This window comes from Cherax quadricarinatus, chromosome 63 (genome assembly GCF_038502225.1).
Source record: "Cherax quadricarinatus isolate ZL_2023a chromosome 63, ASM3850222v1, whole genome shotgun sequence".
In the NCBI taxonomy this organism is placed as follows: Eukaryota; Metazoa; Arthropoda; class Malacostraca; order Decapoda; family Parastacidae; genus Cherax; species Cherax quadricarinatus.
In genome coordinates, this window is record NC_091354.1 from 1,225,502 (window position 1) to 1,241,698 (window position 16,197).

Here is a 16,197-nt window from a genome sequence, read left to right on the forward strand (position 1 = left end):
GTGTGGTATCCACACTGGTGTCACATACTCGAAGTTAAGCCTCACAAACATCGTGAACAGTATTGTGACTGGCTCTTTGCTCTGTTTCCAGACTGCTAATGTTATATTCACTAAACGAGCAATTGCTGTAGAGGTTATTTTGTTGATGAGTACTCAAGCATAAACACAAGGTTTACTGGGTCTCTGGTAAGCAACAGCTGCCACAGTCACACTGGTGAGAAGCGCTCATTTGAGTATATAAGAGAGAAGGGAAGACCCATCATCACCACAGACTTCTGCAGTCATGGTTACTGGTGTTCTGGTGAAGACCTGCCTGCTGGGGGCGCTCGCCCTCCTCTGCATAGGTATGAACTAGTTTAACAAACACAGGCAACCACATATAGTAGCAATCATAAATTCGAGTACAGTCTTCTTTACGGTCCCGTCATTAAGCCTCCCATTTTTCAAGCCCATGCCACTCACCACTCACATTTCCTCACGCCAACAGATGGCGCCCACGCTGACGAGAACCCATGCGCGGCTACGGGCATGACACCCTACGATTACAAGCAGGTAAGTCTTGCTTCTGTCTGACACTGTTTAGACAAAATTAAACGAAGAGACTAAGCATGTTTTAACCAATGTTTGCAGTGTTTCACACAAAAACAAATGCATTGTTTACTGTTACTTGGTTAGTTGTTTGAAGATTGAAATCAGAAATGGCTGAGGATGGAGTTGTCATTTATAATAACGAATCAACTCCTAGCGTTGAAATGCCCTGTTTATTTAATATGTTTACTTACAAGAAAAATCGGTCGAGACAAAAATCTGAAATCTAAATTTTTTATTCTACTTTCCAAGTTCCACATGAACTCTTCTCCTGACTTGGTCTTGTAAATTTTCTCTTATACCTTCTCTGCACCCACAGGCGCTCTGTATGTCATTCTTCTTCTACGAAGCCCAACGGTCCGGATAAACTACCAGCAAATAACCGCGTCTCATGGAGAGGCGACTCTGCCCTAAACGACGGTGCTGATGTGGGCCATGACCTTAGTGGTGGCTACTACGATGGTAAGCAATCATACCCTCACACATTGAAGGAATGAGGAATAAGGAGGATACAATCATAACATACAAAATACTTCGGGACATTATTAGGGTAGATAAGTTCTTGGCTGGATATATCACAAGAATTAAAGGATGTAATTGAAAATTACTCATTCCTATAGACCAAAAGTAACATGAAAACATTTCTTTGACATAAGAAATAGAAGTGAAATAATGTGTTTAATGGGAAGCAGACAGTATGCAAGTTTAAAAGCATGGAATGACGGGGTTTTTTGATGTCAGTCAATCTTAATCTTAGATTAGGGATCATTACACAAACTCATGTTGGAAATCATCAGTTTTTTTAATTGTACAGAAGAAAGAAGACTTTTATTGCAGAGCGAACGTTTTATTTGCGCAATATTTCGATCACAGAGAGAGGTTTTTCAGGGTACTGTGACTTGTTATTCTATGATATTCTTATTTGAATCGTTCCTGTCTGCCACTTTTTTTTTTTTTTGGTAATTCACTCAGGTAATTACAACATCTTTCATTTCTTCCACAGCTGGCGACTTGGTCAAGTTCGGCTTCCCATTGGCCTTCACCGTCACCATGTTGTCCTGGGGCCTCCTAGAGTTCCCCTAATGGCTATAGTCAAGCTGGTGAGTTATCTCTCTCTCACTACTTATTTTCCTCCCTGCTGATGATTGTGAGTTATTTTCTCTACTACTTATTGTGTTGCTGGTCGGGTGAGATTGTTCTTACTCTGCAGTTCTATGATTTATCCTCCCTGGTGATGGTGTTGTATCTCTCTGCTGGTACAGGCGACCATTGGATCTTATTCTTGTCCATTCTTCATGCTGCTCTTTCTTTCTCTCTCTCCTGCTCAGCTTTATTTACTTTTCATTTAATAACAAATATCTTTCCTCTAATGTGGATGGAGGTTAACGCGAGAGCAACTACTGAACTGTCAATGAGTGGAACAAGCTGTCAAGAAGCGTCATTTCAATATATACTGAATGGCAGTGAGTTAGTTTGAGTAAGATCTACCTAGCAGAGGGTAACAGGTCGACTGCAATACTTCTTTACAGCGTTTTAAAACGTTAAATCCCAAGAGGACGCAAGATAAAACAGACTTTAGAAGATCTTCATCAATTCAGCATCAATTTCTGTTTGTTTTCCCACTGTGACGGATTTAGTTTCTCATGTATTACTGTTTATGAAGTTGAAATTATATTGTCGTGGTTTTTTGCCCACAGGCCAGACTGATTATTTGTTGGACACCATCAAGTGGGCTACTGACTACATGTTCAAGTGTCACACCGGATATAATGAGTATTATGGACAGGTGAGCAGCCTACTCTGTTCTGTGTAGTTGTGATGTGGGAACACCAGCAGGGTGAAGGACGTAATGGTATACCCGCAGTGAGAGGCTCTCCTATTCTATATTACGGTTTACATAGTGGGACTAAAAAAATATGCTTTTTCTGTATATATGAAGTAATGATATATGAACCTAAGCATCTTAGTGAATAAGAGAGATAATTGGTTTCACCTTACTTTGCTGTTGGTAAAAAGACATTTATACAAACAAGAGAAGTTACAGATTTTCTAACTTTTTTACAGGCCGGAAATGGTGAAATTGACCACGCCCTGTGGAGTCGACCTGAAACAATGACCGAGGAGCGACCTTCTTACAAGATTGATCAAGCAAACCCTGGTAAGTGTAATTGTGCCCTGATAATTCTGTTTGGTCAGTTGGGGTCCTGATGACCCTTACTGGTCAATGAGAGTCCTGATGACCCTCGCGGGTTAATCAGAGTCCTGATGACTCTTGCGTTTCAGAGTTTTGTTGACTATTGATGGAAGTATTCTATATGAGTGTACTGACAAACTAGAAGAGTTGATGAATAACACTTGTATCTTTACTGCCTAAAGGTTCACGTGCATCAAAGGTTTCTTCAATCGAATAGTGACGATTTTAATACTTTAGAGAGTGGGAGAAGAGGAGAGGCAGAGTAGAGGAGTGAGTAATTGGTATTTCTTCTGGTTCCAGGTTCGGACTTGGCTGCTGAGACAGCTGCTGCTCTTGCTGCTGGCTACATGGTGTACAAGGTGAGGATTCTCTAAGTCTGTTTCACTTTCTAGTTACTCCATTACTGTTGTTTATTTTGTATTCAATATTTACTTCACTACTTGCCTCCCCTCTCACTCAGTCACTTCCCTCCTCAGAGTAGGGACGCAAACTACGCTAATCAGATGCTCGATATGTCCAAGGAAATGTACGAGTTTGCTGACAATTTCCGTCAAACCTACGACATTTCGATCCCCGACGCCTATAACTGGTACCGGTAAGTGCATGTTTGATTCGAGGATAATGATATGGTAACTCCAACTCCCTGGTTCAGGCCAACTGAGTTCCTTCCTGTCTGCCATTATTCATATAATTTCAATAAATGCTTTCGATATTTACGTTATATGTTAAGAATAGATAATTTTGTATATAATTAATTGGTTCTTCGTGTTTGACGACTACTGGAGGCTTGATTCTCCTCAATGCAGTCACCATCTCTGATTGGTCAGGCTCCTGGAGAATGAATCTTGCGTCTTTCACCCTATAACAACTTTAGTCTGTGTATGTCTGCAGTTCATGGAGTGGGTATGGTGACGAGCTGGTCTGGGCTGGTCTGTGGCTGTATAGAGCGACAGGAGATGAGTCCTATCTCAACCGCGCCAGGGGTCATTGGAGCGAGTTCAACCTGCAGTATTCCGAGGCTCGTCAGTTCTCCTGGGACGACAAGAAAGCTGGAGTCTATGTAAGTCTTGTTGCATAAGAGGATTTATTGTCGACAAGTATGAAGACAAAAACTTAAGTTTCGCTCCGTTTAGTGCTTTATCATGTCATGAATTGATGTAGCTCTACACAGAGCGACTCTGTCGCAAAACAAATTATTCTCCAACATGTGATTTTAGCTTCATTTTAATCTTCCTGTTATAGAGTTTTAACTCTTAGACTGTCATCTTGAGGACGAAATACAAAGTTCTCCTTGAGCTTTTTTCCATGTGTCTTTAAGTCTGTCTGCTACATATTAAAAAAAAAATTGCTCAATGGTCTACTCGTGATTCCCACAGGCTCTCTTCTGGCTACTGGACGGCCCTCACAGACCTACCTGGACCACCTTAACACGTACTTCAATTACCTAAGGAACCAGGCCGCGTATACCCCAGAAGGAAGGCCTGCTCTACCTAGACGAGTGGGGCCCAGCCAGACATGCTGCTAATGTTGCTTACCTTGCTCTCTGGGTCAGTTCTTTGCCTTTCTTTCTGCACTCATAAATTCTTTTAATTCATTGGCCATTTCCACCAAGGTAGCGAGACCCAGTGGAAGGGAAACACATTGGACGTTATTTAGTTGACAGCATTTTTGGCCTTGAGGGCAGATATCACATTTCGATTACCCAGGTCTGCTTTAGAGTACAAGTACTTTACTTGCCACCTCCAGGACTAAAGTTCTCCTGCAATAACGCGCAACTTTTTCATTTCAAGGCTGCCAAATATGGTGTAGACGCATCAACGAACAATCAGTGGGCTCAAGGTCAGATGAACCAGCTTCTTGGTGCCAACTCGCTACCAAATGAGCTTGTTGTGGGCTTCGGTGACAAGTATCCTGAGACCTCATCACCGTCCTAGGTACACACATGGCGATTTTTCACTCCGTTTTTGATCATTATCAACTATGAACTTCGAAAAGCCGTCTTGTTTCCATTAAGAAATATCAGATTTTTTTTTAGCTACTGCATCGTGACTGAAACAAGAACTGTAGATTTGAAAATCGCAGATGAGACAAAATTTGAGTTTTCTAACGTGATCTGTCTCTGATTTTCAGCTCATGTCCCTGATCTTCCTGAGGTTTGCGACTACGGATGGGCTTACAGCCAGCCTGGCCCCCAACCCACATGTCCTGTACGGTGCCTTGGTCGGTGGACCAGACGCGGTTAGTAACACAAATATAATCTCTGGCTTACAGCCGAATGTGGACTACTTCTGCTTAATTAGAATTATCACTGATAAAATCATAGTCCTACTGGGAGTAGTTTATCGCTTATTTTTATATATCTTGTGTTTAATTACGAGTGAGAATCTTAGTCTTAGTTTTAAATTCATGAGCGTAAGATTCCAATCGAATCAAGGCGAAGATGAAAGATTCTTGTCATACGTCATGATGAGCCTTCCCTCCATTCATGACCCACCATCCCTCCTACGAGTGACCCTCTATCAATGCCTCCCCATGTGTGACCCACCATCAAAGACCCATTCCTGTAATGCTGACCCAGTCATCATGTAACCTTCCTGCAGCTCATGTCGTGTTTCTCTTCCTTCTCAGAGCGGTACATTCTGAGCGACCGAACCTCTCAGAGCAGGAACGAAGTCGGTCTTGACTACAACGCTGCTTACAGCGGCGCTCTAGCTGCTCATTGAGCTCAGTTAAGAGATGCTCTGGACAGACCTCTTACTAGAAGATTCCACGTCTGATGTTACTAGCCGCTGTGTCCCAGGAACTAGCTGCTGATTCTCCTGTGATCATTCTCTCACTTTCTTTTATCATTTTCTCTGTATCTCTCCCTTTTTGCCAATAACTATGTGTCTCATTCTCTGTTTAATTGATTATTTACATTAATTCGGCTGAATCAGATAATCTACATTCTCAAAAGAAAATTATTAAATTAAAAGAAGAAGTTTGTCATTTTACCCTTATTATATATAATTATTTTACCTGTCAAGCAACTTAACAAAAACTTATTGAATATTTTGTTAAATACACTGAACTTTTAAAGTATTTCTGACATATCTTGTGCTGGGAACTTCGGAATTTGATATAGTATAACTTAACCTTACAAAAGAATAATTAACAATATTATCAGAAGTTGAATTCCTCAGTATATTATCAAGAGACATGTTAATTATGTTTCTATATAAATATTAAATTAATTGACACTTTAGTAAGTGTCGTAAGTGATATAGTAAGTGTCGTAAGTGATAAATGAGACACTTGTATAACATCGGAGTTTTCTTAATAATGAAAAGAAAACGTTTAGCCCAGGCAGCGGGTTATTCAGTCCAGTACAGTGACAGGACTGAAGATGACACTTGGGGGCGAAACGTTTCCAGAATAAAGATTTACAAATGTTGCACAAGTGTCTCATTTATTAACTTGTCGGTTTAGTAAATCATTTATTTATACACAAGTAGTAATACATTATTTTCCTTAAATACCGACCGTAAGTCGGCCCTATTTTCCTAAATAAATGTTCCCACATCTTGGGTGGATAATGGCCCTAAAATTACGCAAAAGCTCCTGGAGAGCGAATCGTTGCCACAATAAATGTCACGTTAGTTGCACTTGTGTCTTTTACTTTACATATTGTCAGTAATTCTACCAACTTATTACAAAAATATTCAAAATAATGAAAAAGCAGGTAAAATAATCAGAAATGAATGAACACTGCAGTATACCTGTTTACTCATGTTAGCCGAATATAAGACATGGTTTTTTTATGATTTTTATTTTTGTCTACCAAATGAAGCTAAATCCTTGGGTAGCTTTAAAAATTAGACTGGACAAATATATAGAAGTGAAAAAGTATAGGACTTAAGGACTTACAGAAGCATCTGTCAATGGACTGCCGTAGTGATCCCCCACCCATTAAGTACTGGTATCATAAATGCGACTTTTGTATGGTACCTTTTAATCTACAGTATTGGAGATTAGTGGAATAAATTACATGTGTGAAAGCGTTGGATCTGGGAAGAATCTTCTAACATGGGCCATTAGCCTCAATGTATGTGTTAACTACTAATGCAAAAAAAATGGTTGAGATGTTTTCGACAGCCAGTGGCCTTATCAGTCTAAGCCTACAGATGGTAAAGACATGAACACGCAGTTTGAGATGATCAGTCCCACACCCTAGAATCCGAGATGAATCAGTTGTAGACAGTGGTATACACACAACAATATAATAATCTGGAAGTACTATGGCACTCGAACTCTCTACCACCTGGATATAACCTTAACAATAATAATTATAAGGTTGTAAGTGATGACGGCTCTATGAACTAATATGCCACCTCCTATAAGGATTTAGAGCTGGGGATGAGGGCCTACTGTGCTCCAATCCCTCTATATCCATCTCCTCCCTCCACCCATATCCGCTATGATCAAGGTACATTTTCCAAGACATATTTTCACTCCATTTCACGTATCAACCTTCCTTGGAATAAATTTTTGGTGAGGTTCCTTTTTTTCTGGAGGTCATACATATGGTTAATTTTTACTAACTCATCTGACCGTCTCCCACCAAGGCAGGAAACCCGAGAAAGAAAAACTACAATGTTAACATCCCACCTGAATAAGAATGTATGTAGTGTTTTCCGTAGAGTTTCTTGAGCATTCTCAAAGATCTCGTAGATTGGTGTAACAAAGGTAACCCTAGTGATATAAGATACAGCTCTTGGTCTCCATAGGTACAAGTCTAATTCAGGTGGCACAGCTCCTGGGTCCTATTATAGAGTGTAATAAGCTTATAAAGTACATAACCTGATACACTTGTGTGATGTAGGCACATCTCCAGGTCCCTAAAAAGGTAAGACAAACATGGCAAATAAGCTACAGCTCAGGTCCCCCAAGGTAAGTTATAATTGAAACACATTACAGAACAAACACAGGTAAGGGGGTTACCTTTCAGATAATCATCACAGACCTCTGAGGGGACCATAAAATGTTCCTCATAGCATGGAAGAATCCAAAGTTTGCTGCAGAGGATTTATTCTGTTGATGGAGTACCTCTACGTGATATGCTTGGCACTATACTTACCTCCAAAGACTTTCATTTATTAAGTACTTTAACTTTGCATACAATGCCTTCCAGATCTCTGGCAGTTGCTCCGTATTCATAGACTTGCTGGAATTTTAACTAGCAGTTCAGATAATGCCTCATGAACATTTGTTGAGTTCATGACCACTTTTTAAAGCCCGATTATTTTTGAAATATCAAGCTTACCTTGTGTTTTCTTAAACCAACTTCCAGTGATGTGTATGGTGTACAGTGGTGTTACCACTGTTTAAGCATTCTTTTTACTATGTGGTGTTTCCTTTGTTTACACAAGAGAACAAATCTTTAAACAGCTTAATTAACTCATGACAGACTCCATTGTTACTGTGTAGTCTCACCTCCCATATTCTTATTTCCTCGTGTACTGATAAGGTGTCATTAGAGTAAACACTAGGAACAACGACACCTGAATGTACTGACAATAATCTTGGTCTGTGCATATCGTATCTCACACTTGCTTCATAATTAAGCATATTTACTGGTCTCTGGCAAGCAACAGCTGCCACAATCACACTAAGGTGAGAAGCGCTCATTTGAGTATATAAGAAGGAAGAGGCCCATCATCACCACAGACTTCTGCAGTCATGGTTACTGGTGTTCTGGTGAAGACCTGCCTGCTGGGGCGCTCGCCCTCCTCTGCATAAGAGGTATGAACTAGTTTAACAAGACGCAGGCAACCACATATAGTAGCAATCATAAAGATTCAGTACAGTCTTCTTTACGGTCCCGTCATTAAGCCTCCCATTTTTCAAGCCCATGCCATTCACCACTCATTTCCTCACGCCAACAGATGGCGCCCACGCTGACGAGAACCATGCGCGGCTACGGGCATGACACTCGATTACAAGCAGGTAAGTCTTGCGCTTCTGTCTGACGCTGTTTAGACAAAATTAAACGAAGAGACTAAGCATGTTTTAACCAATGTTTGCAGTGTTTCACACAAAAACAAATGCATTGTTTACTGTACTTGGTTAGAAGTTGTTTGAAGATTGAAATCAGAAATGGCTGATGATGGAGTTGTCATTTAAAAAACGAGTCAACTCCTAGCGTTGAACTGCCCTGTTTATTTAATATGTTTACTTACAAGAAAAATCGGTCTAGACAAAAATCTGAAATCTAAATTTTTATTCTACTTTCCAAGTTCCACATGAACTCTTCTCCTGACTTGGTCTTGTAAATTTTCTCTTACACCTTCTTACACTTACACAGGCGCTCTGTATGTCATTCTTCTTCTACAGAAGCCCAACGGTCCAGGTAAACTACCAGCAAATAACCGCGTCTCATGGCGAGGCGACTCTGCCTAAACGACAGGTGCTGATGTAGGCCATGACCTTAAGAATAGGTAGCTACTACGATGGATAACAATATCATACCCTCACACATTGAAGGAATGAGGAACAAGGAGGATACAATCATAACATACAAAATACTTCAGGATTATTAGGGTAGATAAGTTCTTGGCTGGATATATCACAAGAATTAAAGGATATAATTAAGAAAATTACTCATTCCTATAGACCAAAGTAACATAGAAAACATTTCTTTGACATAGAAATAGAAGTGAAATAATGTGTTTAATGGGAAGCAGACAGTATGCAAGTTTAAAGCATGGAATGACAGGGGTTTTTTTGATGTCAGTCAATCTTAATCTTAGATTAGGGATCATTACACAAACTCATATAGGAAATCATCAGTTTTTTTAATTGTACAGAAGAAAGAAGACTTTTATTTTAGAGCGAACGTTTTATTTGCGCAATATTTCGATCACAGAGAGAGGTTTTTCAAGGTACTGTGACTTGTTATTATATTACATTCTCATTTGAATCGTTCCTTTCTGCCACTTTTTTTTTTTTTTGGTAATTCACTCAGGTAATTACAACATCTTTCATTTCTTCCACAGCTGGCGACTTGGTCAAGTTCGGCTTCCCATTGGCCTTCACCGTCACCATGTTGTCCTGGGGCCTCCTAGAGTTTCCTAATGGCTATAGTCAAGCTGGTGAGTTATCTCTCTCACTACTTATTTTCCTCCTGCTGATGATTGTGAGATTTCTTTCTCTACTACTTATTGTGTTGCTGGTCGGGTGAGGTTGTTCTTACTCTGCAGTTCTATCATTTATCCTCCTGGTGATGGTGTTGTATCTCTCTGCTGGTACAGGCGGACCATTGGATCTTATTCTTGTCCATTCTTCATGCTGCTCTTTCTTTGCTCTCTTTTTCTCTCCTTGCTCAGCTTTATTTACTTTTCATTTAATAACAAATATCTTTCCTCTAATGTGGATGGAGGTTAACACGGGAGCAACTACTGAACTGTCAATGAGTGGAACAAGCTGTCAAGAAGCGTCATTTCAATATATACTGAATGGCAGTGAGTTAGTTTGAGTAAGATCTACCTAGCAGAGGGTAACAGGTCGACTGCAATACTTCTCTTTTACAGCGTTTTAAAACGTTAAATCCCAAGAGGACGCAAAATAAAACAGACTTTAGATCTTCATAACTCAGCATCAATTCTGTTTGTTTTCCCACTGTGACGGATTTAGTTTCTCATGTATTACTGTTTATGAAGTTGAAATTATATTGTCGTGGTTTTATTGCCCACAGGCCAGACTGATTATTTGTTGGACACCATCAAGTGGGCTACTGACTACATGTTCAAGTGTCACACCGGATATAATGAGTATTATGGACAGGTGAGCAGCACTCGGTTCTGTGTAGTAGTTGTGATGTGGGAACACCAGCAGGGTGAAGGACGTAATGGTAATACCCGCAGTGAGAGGCTCTCCTATTCTATATTACGGTTACATAGTGGGACTAAAAAAATATGCTTTTTCTGTATATATGAAGTAATGATATATGAACCTAAGCATCTTAGTGAATAAGAGAGATAATTGGCTTCAGATGTGCTGTTGGTAAAAAAGACATTTATACAAACAAGAGAGAATTACAGATTTTCTAACTTTTTTACAGGCTGGAAATGGTGAAATTGACCACGCCCTGTGGAGTCGACCTGAAACAATGACCGAGGAGCGACCTTCTTACAAGATTGATCAAGCAAACCCTGGTAAGTGTAACTGTGCCTTGATAATTCTGTTTGGTCAGTTGGGGTCCTGATGATCCTTACTGATCAATGAGAGTCCTGATGACCCTCGCGGGTTAATCAGAGTCCTGATGACTCTTGCGTTTCAGAGTTTTGTTGACTATTGATGGAAGTATTCTATATGAGTGTACTGACAAACTAGAAGAGTTGATGAATAACACTTGTATCTTTACTGCCTAAAGGTTCACGTGCATCAAAGGTTTCTTCAATCGAATAGTGACGATTTTAATACTTTAGAGAGTGGGAGAAGAGGAGAGGCAGAGTAGAGGAGTGAGTAATTGGTATTTCTTCTGGTTCCAGGTTCGGACTTGGCTGCTGAGACAGCTGCTGCTCTTGCTGCTGGCTACATGGTGTACAAGGTGAGGATTCTCTAAGTCTGTTTCACTTTCTAGTTACTCCATTACTGTTGTTTATTTTGTATTCAATATTTACTTCACTACTTGCCTCCCCTCTCACTCAGTCACTTCCCTCCTCAGAGTAGGGACGCAAACTACGCTAATCAGATGCTCGATATGTCCAAGGAAATGTACGAGTTTGCTGACAATTTCCGTCAAACCTACGACATTTCGATCCCCGACGCCTATAACTGGTACCGGTAAGTGCATGTTTGATTCGAGGATAATGATGCGGTAACTCCAACTCCCTGGTTCAGGCCAACTGGAGTTCCTTCTTGTCTGCCATTATTCATATAATTTTAATAAATGCTTTCGATATTTACGTTATATGTTAAGAATAGATAATTTTGTATATAATTAATTGGTTCTTCGTGTTTGACGACTACTGGAGGCTTGATTCTCCTCCAGGCAGTCACCATCTCTGATTGGTCAGGCTCCTGGAGAATGAATCTTGCGTCTTTCACCCTATAACAACTTTATTCTGTGTATGTCTCCAGTTCGTGGAGTGGGTATGGTGACGAGCTGGTCTGGGCTGGTCTGTGGCTGTATAGAGCGACAGGAGATGAGTCCTACCTTAACCGCGCCAGGGGTCATTGGAGCGAGTTCAACCTGCAGTATTCCGAGGCTCGTCAGTTCTCCTGGGACGACAAGAAAGCTGGAGTCTATGTAAGTCTTGTTGCATAAGAGGACTTATTGTCGACAAGTATGAAGATAAAAACTTAAGTTTCGCTCCGTTTAGTGCTTTATCATGTCATGAATTGATGAAGCTCTACTCAGAGCGACTCTGTCGCAAAACAAATTATTCTCCTACTTGTGATTTTAGCTTCATGTTAATCTTCCTGTTATAGAGTTTTAAGTCTTAGACTGTCATCTTGAGGACGAAATGCAAAGTTCTCCTTGTGCTTTTTTCCATGTGTCTTTAAGTCTGTCTGCTACATATTCAAAAAATGTGTCTTCACTGTTTCTAAAGTTACTGTTAAGCCTTTGCTTAATGTTCATTTTATAGAAAATAATCTATAAAGCTGTGAATTGATTATATAAGGAGAAATAAAGAGAAATAATATTTTTTTAATGATACAAATATACGCTACTTTAGCAGGACAAATTGATGCACTTGAACCACCCCATCAATGACATCTCAGGCCTACACTGAAACAAATAGATACTATTCATTTATTGTTCAATGGTCTACTCGTGATTCCCACAGGCTCTCTTCTGGCTACTGGACGGCTCACAAACCTACCTGGACCACCTTAACACGTACTTCAATTACCTGAGGAACGAGGCCCCGTACACTCCAGAGGGCCTGCTATTCCTAGCCGAGTGGGGCCCAGCCAGACATGCTGCTAATGTTGCCTACCTTGCTCTCTGGGTCAGTTCTTTGCCTTTCCTTCTACAATGATAAATTCTTTTAAAACACTGGCCATTTCCCACCAAGGTAGCGAGACCCAGTGAAGGAATCACATTGGACGTTATTTAGTTGACAGCATTTTTGGCCTTGAGGGCAGATATCACATTTCGATTACCCAGGTCTGCTTAAGAGTACAAGCACTTTACTTGCCACCTCCAGGACTAAAGTTCTCCTGCAATAACGCATAACTTTTTCATTTCAAGGCTGCCAAATATGGTGTAGACGCATCAACGAACAACCAGTGGGCTCAAGGTCAGATGAACCAGCTTCTTGGTGCCAACTCTCGCTACCAAATGAGCTTCGTTGTGGGCTTCGGTGACAAGTATCCTGAGAGACCTCATCACCGTCCCAGGTACACACATGGCGATTTTTTCACTCCGTTTTTGATCATTATCAACTATGAACTTCGAAAAGCCGTCTTGTTTCCATTAAAAAATATCTGATTTTTTTTAGCTACTGCATCGTGACTGAAACAAGAATTGTGGATTTGAAAATCGCAGATGAGACAAAATTTGAGTTTTCTAACGTGATCTGCCTCTGATTTTCAGCTCATGTCCCGACCTTCCTGAGGTTTGCGACTATGGATGGGCTTACAGCCAGCCTGGCCCCAACCCACATGTCCTGTACGGTGCCTTGGTCGGTGGACCAGACGCGGTTAGTAACACAAATATAATCTCTGGGCTTACAGCCGAATGGACTACTTCTGCCTAATTAGAATTATCACTGATAAAATCATAATCCTACTGAGTAGTTTATCGCTTATTTTTATATATCTTGTGTTTAATTACGAGTGAGAATCTTGCTAGTCTTAGTTTTAAATTCATGAGCGTAAGATTCAAGAATCATACGAAGATGAAAGATTCCTTGTCATACGTCATGAGTGAGCCTTCCCTCCATTTATGACCCATCCCTCCTACGAGTGACCCCTCTATCAATGCCTCCCATGTGTGACCCCACCATCAACGACCCATTCCTGTAATGTGTGACCCAGTCATCAATGCCAACCTTCCTGCAGCTCATGTCGTGTTTCTCTTCCTTCCTCAGAGCGGTACATTCACAGACGACCGAACCCTCTATGAGCAGAACGAAGTCGGTCTTGACTACAACGCTGCTTACAGCGGTGCTCTAGCTGCTCTCATTGAGCTCAGTTAAGAGATGCTCTCACAGAGCTCACTAGAAGATTCCACGTCTGATGTTACTAGCCGCTGTGTCCCAGGAACTAGCTGCTGATTCTCCTGTGATCATTCTCTCACTTTCTTTTATCATTTTCTCTTGTATCTCTCCCTTTTTGTCAATAACTATGTCTCTCTTATTTTCGCTTTAATTTATTATTTATAATAATTCGGGTAAATCAGATAACTTGTCTTCTCAAATGAAAATTATTTAATTAAAAAAATATGTATGTTTATCCTCATTATATGCATTTTCTTATCTTATTAGTCAAGAGGCATAACATTTTTTTTTTAAGATTTTAGTTGAAAAAAAAAAAATTTTCAGGAGCATTTTTGACACCTTTCCAAAATTTTTGTGCTTGGGACTTTGAAATTTGATATAGCGCAATTTAACATTACAAAAGGAATAATTAACAGAATAATCAGAATGAAATTGAATTACTCAGAGTTATCTGTGGAAAAATTACTCACATGTTGCTATATAAAAATGTTGAATATTTGGTTCATTCAGTCAAATACAGAGAAATGACTGAAGACGCCACTTATGGCCACGTACGACTTATGGCCGATAATTTATATATCTAGCAGAAGATACTTAAAGAGTAGCTGAAGAAAACACACGTGTAAAACTTGGGTAGCTTTCATTGTGGGGATGCTTAGCCAACCAGTGGCTTTATCAGTCGAATACAGACGGTAAAAGACATGACGACGCAGTTTGGGGCGATCAGTCCCTTATCTTAGAGGAATCAGTTGTAGATAGTGGAATAAACACAAGAGTATGATAATCAGGAGATTTACTGCGGGACTCGAACTCTCAACCACCTGGATATGGCTTTAATAATAATAATAATAATAATAATGATAATAATAATAATAATAATAATAATAATAATAATAATAATAATAATAATAATAATAATAATAATAATAATAATAATAATAATAATAATAATAATAATAATAATAATAATAATAATAATAATTATTATTATTATTATTATTAATAATAATAATAATAATAAGATAACATTATTATCATTAATTTTATACTCGTTATATTTATAACCCGTAAGGGTATGGGGACTTAAAGGTAATAGGTTTGATCCAAGGAAGGGGAGGAAAGGTTCAATTCCTTGGACCAAGATCCTTTACAATATAAAAAATAAGAGGAAGACGTATTAACCCATGAGGGTTAATTAACCGGCACAACCCAAACCATCAAACCAATGGTACCAATTTCCTCTGGGACCCTAGGAATGTGTTATGAGCGTTACTGCACTGGAAATACGAACTGGTAAAGAAGGTTCATCTCTCGGTACTCAGAGTCATAGCAACAACAACAAGACGTAGGGAATCACAACAGCTGGCCGTCTTGAAGACAAACAGACTTTGTCAATATCTTACTGAGGCACGAGAAAAACTGTGTGACATCTTATCGAAGGTCATTCAGCTGGGAAAATCTGGTGCTGATGTCAGCCTTGTATATTCACTGAGTTTTAAGAAGCACGTAAGTTTCCCACTCTTTTAATAAAATATTCATTTTTTTCCACTATAATCTACCTTGTCTATAATTAATATCACATTTGCTTTGTCTGTTTCGTAAGGTGAAGTCCAGGATCTTGACTTAATTCATGGTCTAACTTAACAAATCTTTGATGACAGCTGTGTTGTAGAGGTCTGACCTCTACAACCTCTATCCGTTCCTCTGGATATTTTGTACGTCGTAATCATATCACCTTTGGTTCTTCTGTACTCCAATATCATCAGGTTTAGCTTCTTTACTTGGCCGTCATAACTCATACACCTTGGTTCTGGGACTAGTTTCGTTGGAAACGTTTGCCCTCTTTTCCAGTTCATGATACACTTGATCAGGTGTGGGTTTCATACTGGTGCTGCATACTCGAAGTTGAGCCTTACATACGTCGTGTATAATATTGTGAATGACTCTTTGTTCTGGTTCCACAAAACTGGTCCTACTTTCAAATAACGAGCATTTGCTGCAGAGGTTATTCTGTTGATAGGTATTTCTGGTGATATGCTTGGCACTATGCTTACCCCAAGGTCTTTCTTTGGTGCATTCTACTGCTGACACCACATAGTTCTGCTTAACTCTAAGTCTGGAGACTCTGCCTCCCTCTGTCTATACTCAGTTTCTTGTCTTCTTACCCTTTTCCTAATTTTTATAAGATTGAATTTGCAGGGACTGAAT

The 16,197-nt window shown here is 39.7% G+C and overlaps 1 protein-coding gene across 1 annotated transcript in view; it reads left to right on the forward strand.

Annotated features, from left to right (window-relative positions):
• Positions 1-252: 252 nt before the first annotated feature.
• Positions 253-16,197, forward strand: part of LOC128698222 (uncharacterized) — a 61,853-nt gene continuing 45,908 nt past the window's right edge. Inside the window, exon 1 of the mRNA XM_070098537.1 lies at positions 253-344. Coding sequence (XP_069954638.1) covers positions 284-344 — 61 coding nt within the window. The 5' untranslated portion in view covers positions 253-283. The remainder of the gene's footprint in view (positions 345-16,197) is intronic.